Source organism: Curcuma longa, chromosome 13 (genome assembly GCF_044706935.1).
Source record: "Curcuma longa cultivar G26 ecotype Majalengka, Jawa Barat chromosome 13, ITB_CL_G26_1.1, whole genome shotgun sequence".
Taxonomy (NCBI): domain Eukaryota; kingdom Viridiplantae; phylum Streptophyta; class Magnoliopsida; order Zingiberales; family Zingiberaceae; genus Curcuma; species Curcuma longa.
The window spans coordinates 4,516,458-4,522,586 of record NC_133873.1 but is presented as its reverse complement, the minus strand read 5'-3'; the positions used below and the strand labels follow the sequence as shown (position 1 = coordinate 4,522,586).

The 6,129-nt window shown below is 37.5% G+C and overlaps 1 protein-coding gene across 2 annotated transcripts; it reads right to left on the bottom strand.

Annotated features, from left to right (window-relative positions):
• Positions 1-2,003: 2,003 nt before the first annotated feature.
• On the bottom strand, positions 2,004-3,059 carry LOC141844543 (glutathione S-transferase F12-like). Of its 2 annotated transcripts, none has more exons than XM_074732579.1 (3): positions 2,895-3,059; positions 2,754-2,790; positions 2,004-2,667 (listed from the first exon to the last, which is right to left on the bottom strand). In XM_074732579.1, the coding sequence occupies exons 1-3, from the start codon at positions 3,039-3,041 to the stop codon at positions 2,198-2,200; spliced, it is 654 nt and encodes a 217-aa protein (XP_074588680.1). In that variant the 5' UTR covers positions 3,042-3,059; the 3' UTR covers positions 2,004-2,197. The 2 variants fall into 2 exon arrangements, with proteins under 2 accessions (XP_074588680.1, XP_074588679.1); XM_074732578.1 differs by having other exon boundaries at positions 2,010-2,667; positions 2,754-2,802.
• Between the last annotated feature and the right edge of the window lie 3,070 nt (positions 3,060-6,129).

Sequence of the window (6,129 nt, the reverse complement as noted above, 5' to 3'; positions counted from 1 at the left end):
CAATGTAATTGTCTCAGAAAGTGACAACGTTCATGTCAGAGAGCTACTTGTGGGTCCTTTAATAGATACTAGAACCTAATACAATAAATAAGAGGGCCAATAGTTCTGTAGCGTCGAGCACACACGGGCTAAGATTGACTCAGTTACACTTGTGTTGAGCCGAGCACAACTCGGCGCAAATCAAATGATGTTCATGCCAGTTCGATTTGAGCTGGGGTTTAGCATATCACAAGCCTAAGCCGATGGGATCTCACTTGCTATCAGCTGGAGCTTACAGTTGGATTTTTTTAATGATTTTTTAGATAAAAGTATAGTTCTTAAAATAGATATTTTTTTATTATTTAATATTAGGTTATCTTTTATAATTTATAGTAAATGAATTAAACGGAGAAAATGTGTGTGTGTATATATATATATATATAAACTACACCTAATCCACTATGGAAAGCTGATGAAAAGTCAGATGGATTAGGTGTAGTTTTATTTATCTTATATTAAGTATAGGCTGAATGGTGCTCTTGGGCGGTCCTGCACCATCCACTTAAATCGCACTCAGGTTGGATTGACTGGCTTTGTCGTTGGAGTCAAAGTCAAATGTTGAATGTTTGTTGTTCATCTTGTAGGCGATCATTTGTATATAACTAATTCTGAAGGGATATGGACATCTTCACGCTCTTCTCCGTTAGATGACTTGTCTTCTCAATAAAAACTTGATTACTAAACTAAAGCAAGACTATAAACACAAGAAACATTAGGCTGAAGTAGATTAATTGAGGATGAATATTTTAGAGATCCATCATGAATGTGCAAAAGTTATGTTTTAGAATTACTTGATAGATGAATTACATAGATGGAAAGGTTGTGTACATTTAGGATTAATATACCTAACTTGAATTATTAAAAAAAAAGGGCTAAAAGTCAATCTTTTTCACCAAATCTAATATACCTAATTTTTTAGTATCTATAAAAGATATATGTATTTTTTTAACTTCATTTTGAAGATGTGTAACTAAGACTTAAGTGGTGGGCTTGAATGACTAGTAGCACAGCACGACGACCTACGGAATGATAATAGACCTTGACTCCTATATATATAAATGTATGTATAACTTTTAATATTTAACTGTAGGATCTAAAATCATAGCAATACAAATAACATCAAGGATATTGATATAATTCTTTAAGCCAATGAATTCAAAGTATGTGGGATCATCAATCTATTAGCGATGGAATTTAGTCGATTGGTGGCTCAGTTGATTGATGAAATATGCAACTGCTAGCCAAAATCTCAAATTGTGATAAATTGGAGTCTGTGGTTTAGAGAACCAGAAAGTTGAACTCATGATTGGGAGGATTTGTTTACGAAGGATGTAAAGGAGAAGGCGACAAAAAGTTTTGGCGAGAAATTTATCAGTTACAGGTGGCCTTGGAATGCGAGGGGTCGTGCACAGCAGCGTACACGCAGGAGACAACACGTGAAGGTTGCAGAGAAATGGTTTTGGAATGGAAGAAGACTGTAGGGACTACTTAATTTCGCAGAAGATAAAGGGGGTATGTTTTTTCTTCGTAGATTAAATAATTTGACCTGAAGAATCCGATTCGGATCCAATAGCACATGGCATAACACGAGTCAATACGAAGAAGTTCCGTCACATGATCGGTCCCACGACTATCTGTGAGGAGGTAAATCGAGAAATTGCAGTTGGTCACGACGCAGGAGGGTATTACCTGACTTCATCAAGATTCGAACTCTTGTCCTCTTTTACAACTCTACTGTGTCGTAATCAACTCAGCTATGCTCTGAAGACAAATAGTGCCACTTCAATAATATAGGAAGAAGTAGTGCAGAAAGAAATAAGTGCTTATAATTTTACAGCAGGGATGTCCTCTTCTACAACTTTACTGTGTCGTAACCAACTCAGCTATGCTCCGGAGACAAATAGTGCTCACTTCAATAATATAGGAAGAAGTAGTGCAGAAAGAAATAAGTGCTCATAATTTTACAACAGGGATGTCCTCTTCTACAATTCTACTTTGTCGTAACCAACTCAGCTATGCTATAGAGATAAATAGTGCTCACTTCATAATATAGGAAGAAGTAGTGCAGAAAGAAATAAGTGCTCATAATTTTACAGCAGGAGCTGGCTGCGGCTGCTCATTATTATGATTATTTAATAATAATAATAATAGTAGTAGGTTATGGTTGATACTTGGTCGCCCCAGTCTCAACAAACTCCATGACCTTCTTCCACCCAGGACGGCCGGTGATGTTCTCCCACCACGCCTTAAGGTGCTGCTTCCCCTCCATGAGGTGCGCCATGTTGCAGTTCTCCACGACGTACCTGGTCGCCGGGATGTGGGTCAGGTCGGCCAGCGTGAACTCCTCCCCCGCCAGGTACCTGCTCTTCGCCAGCTGCTTCTCGTACACCTCCATGATCGCTTCCAGCTTCCTGGCCGCCGCCGCCGCCTTCGCCTCCTTCCGCGCCAGCCCTCGCGCCGGGAGTATGAACGCGTTCCACACGATCGAGAAGGCCACCGGGTTGTAGTTCATGGCCTCCACGTCCAGCCACTGCTCCACCTTGGCTCGCTCCTCCGCCGTCCGCCCCAGCAGGCTGGGCCCGTAGTCCGCGTACTTGCTCGCGTAGTAACGCGCGATGGCGCGCGATTCTGCTTCACGCAGTCAACCTAATTAAAATCAAACACTAGCTCGACATGCATGATCGATCGATCGAGACTGATTAATTTTAGTTTACCGAAGAGCTCGAAGTCGCCATCAACAACGTAGGGGACCTGCCCGAAAGGCTGAATTAATTGTGAAAATTATATATAATTAATATCAGAGACTGAAAAAATAAATAATTAATTATCAATTAGCAGATGCAGTGCAGTAGTACTTGTTTTTCCATGAACTCGGGTCGCTTGTGTTCCATGGCGTCGAGGTCTACGTGGACGAGCTCAAAAGGGACGCCCTTCTCGATGAGGCAGTGGATCACCCTCTGAGGGCAGACTGCCCGAGCCTCGCCGTAGACCTTCACCACCATGGCGATCTGATCGATCGATCGAGCACAGCTCCCGAGGGATGAACAGCGGCTGCAAAGGCACGCATTTATATATGGTGGTGGCTTGGCCGTTGCTGCACCTAACTAATCATAGCCGACGTCCAAGCGAGAAGAGGAGCAGAGCTTGACTGGTTGGTGGAATGGTAGATTTTGGCCGTTTGCATCAACGAACTCAATTCTAGCTGGGTACAAAACGACAAGATTGACTTGAATTGGTTGTAGCATGGCCATGGAAGGTATCAAAACGTACGATGGGAATATATTTAGAGATTTGATTTTTTTTTTCTTCTTCTTCTTGGAAATTAAAGAGCTAGGAATGATGAGCGAGAGAGTAAGAAGCTCTCCTGTCCTAGCTAGCTAGAAGGAGAAGAGAGAGTGAAGAGGTTAATTCTCCTCCAATCTTTGAGGAGAATTTGAAATTTGAAGATATAAAGGAGTTTGAGTTTATGTTGGAGTCTGACATAAGGGTGTTGGGTATTATAAACTAAATGAAAAGAAATGATGAGCAATTTGAAGGTAGGTAGTTAGGTGGTAGAGAAGATCCTACCATCTAGAAGTAAAAGACAAGTTGAATGAACTAATTAACTTATGGGTTACGTTCTCTCTGAACCAATATAATGAAATTAGAATACAAAAGTGAAACAAGTGTTTTTGGAGCTAGCAAGCTCTATAAAGAAAGATAAGATTTCTATTAGTGAAATAAAAAAGGATCAAGAGGAGAGTAGGCATAACATGGTGGAAATTTCAATTGTAGTCTAGGATATTTAGTGGATGACAAAAACAAATTAAGTTCAATATTTCAATTGTAACAAGTTTAACCATTATGTTTTTCGGTGTTGTTGGCATGATCAATCTAATCAAGTGTTGATGAAAGCCAACTATGCTAAATAAAAATAACAAGCTAAGGAGATATCATACTTTTGTTAGCACAAAAGGAAGAAGAGGTCATCAAACCTTGACTCCAAAGCTAAGTAACCATATACATGGATATAAAGAAATGTTCATGGATCTCAATGAATTAGCCACGAAAGATCATATTTCATATGGAGATAGATCTTTCCAAGACACAAATAAAGGGCATTGGTAAGGTTCTCATTCAACTTAGAGTTGGAAGCTTATGTCAAATATTTATTATATGCCCAACATCTGTGATATGAAATGAAAGATGGAGGTTTATTTTTAAGGGAAATAGGTTGTTTGTACAAGTACCTATAGCTATGACAAAGAAATGAATTCTTGTCTAAATGTTTAAGTAGTTGCATGATAAAACACTTAAGGTTTGGCATATAAACTTTCATGAAGTTCTTATCAAGCAAGAGGGTGGTGAAGGGCTGGGGTTAATTCATATCGATGCACTATTATGAGATTTATGAGATGCATCTATGCTAAACATTCAAGGAAAACCTTTTCAAAGGAGTCTTTCAAGAAACGAGATCACTTCAATTAATTCACATTGAGATATTTATGATCTAATCACTTATAACCTCATTTGATAGAGGATTGTTAATGGAGAAATAGAGGGTTTTCAAGTATTCAAAGGTGTCAATGCAATTGGTTGAAAACTAGAGTGATTACATCAAAGTGATGAGATCAAATCATGGAGAAGAATTCACATCCAAGTTGGTAGGATGATAAATAGGATCGAACTTGATCTAAAAAGTAAAATTCTTTTCTCTTGCAAAGCTAAATACAAAGATAAGTGCAACGAATATGTAAAGGCATAAGAGAAATCATAAGTACTTATTATATATAACTTGTATATTTGAGGCCCCTTTACACCCCTATTAATATAGTAGCAAGGATGTATTCAATCAAAAGATAAGGATAACTCATTCAGATAGATTCTGATTGAGATCTATCTATTTAATTGTTCAATAGTCGACTAATATCTAGATAAGATAATTTTATTGGTCAATAACTAATATTCAATCTACTAACTCTTACATCCAATTGACTAATAATGGATACGATCATAACCTTATATATCACTTTTATTTTTAGTCATCTTAGTATATTTAGATGACTTATACCCGCGATAATCGACTCAGTTAGATAAAAGAACAAACTTATCTTGTCGACCAATAGTTACATGAGTCAACTCAATTAGCATTCCAATTGACTCAAATCAAATAAATACCAAGTCTTTGTTAGAGCATAAGATAGTCAACTAGGTAAACTAAGCATCTCCAAGGAAAACATTAGTTGATTCAATCTTACCTACACCTCATAAGCCTTTTCAATCCTTTGATATGAAGCTCCTGGTTAAACTATGATCAAGAACTCTTCTATGATCAAGAACTCATACTGTCCTATTGAAGCTCTCAATCAATCTTATCTAACTCAAAATCGTGAACTCAAAGATCACAAGCCAAAAAAATCTCCCTAGTTCACCACTTCCTAGTTGTTACAAATTTATGTTGTCAAAAATTTCACCTTTAGTTAGGTCCTTAGACCTTCAAATGCACCAAACCCTTTCCCAGTCCTATCAATGTTGTTGAACCGCTCCAATCTTATTGTCCTACAATCTCTCAGATGTCTCGTATCATCATTCTTTAAACTCCAACGGGCCACTTGAGTCTTGAGCTGCATCAACTTGGTTGTGCTAAGTCAACATCACGATTCAACCATGTCGAGTCACAAGCTCATTAAGCTATGTATATTATTAATTCCTTGTAGATTCATGCACATATCTAACTTAATAACCTTTGCCAAATACATTAAAATATATTGATTGAGCACACTCATTCAAAATATGATTACACTAATAATCTTATTATTAGTGTAATAATAAGAGCACACTCATTCAAAGAGGTTAAAGATTTCTCAATTTATCAAGTCAAATTGGTGGATCAGCCACCCATCCTGCCTTATTATATGATAGATTTTTTTATGATTGACTCACTCCATATATTTGGCAGTTTGACAGCTTTACGTACAGAACATCATTATAATTTAAATTAAATGACTTTATAATTTATTTAAATTTATATCTATTTTAATATATTTCACTACAGCAGTGGGAGAAATTGCGCCTGGATCTTTTATGAGTCAGTCGACCATAAGAAATACA

What these genes read in the sequence shown, in the direction of transcription:
- LOC141844543 (XM_074732578.1), bottom strand. Translation starts at nt 3,041, where the DNA reads ATGGTGGTGAAGGTCTACGGCGAGGCTCGGGCAGTCTGCCCTCAGAGG. An exon ending in CCGAGTTCATGGAAAAACAA is followed by an intron (nt 2,803 to 2,894) that starts GTACTACTGCAC and finishes CAATTAATTCAG; the next exon opens with CCTTTCGGGCAGGTCCCCTA. An exon ending in TGGCGACTTCGAGCTCTTCG is followed by an intron (nt 2,668 to 2,753) that starts GTAAACTAAAAT and finishes TGCGTGAAGCAG; the next exon opens with AATCGCGCGCCATCGCGCGT.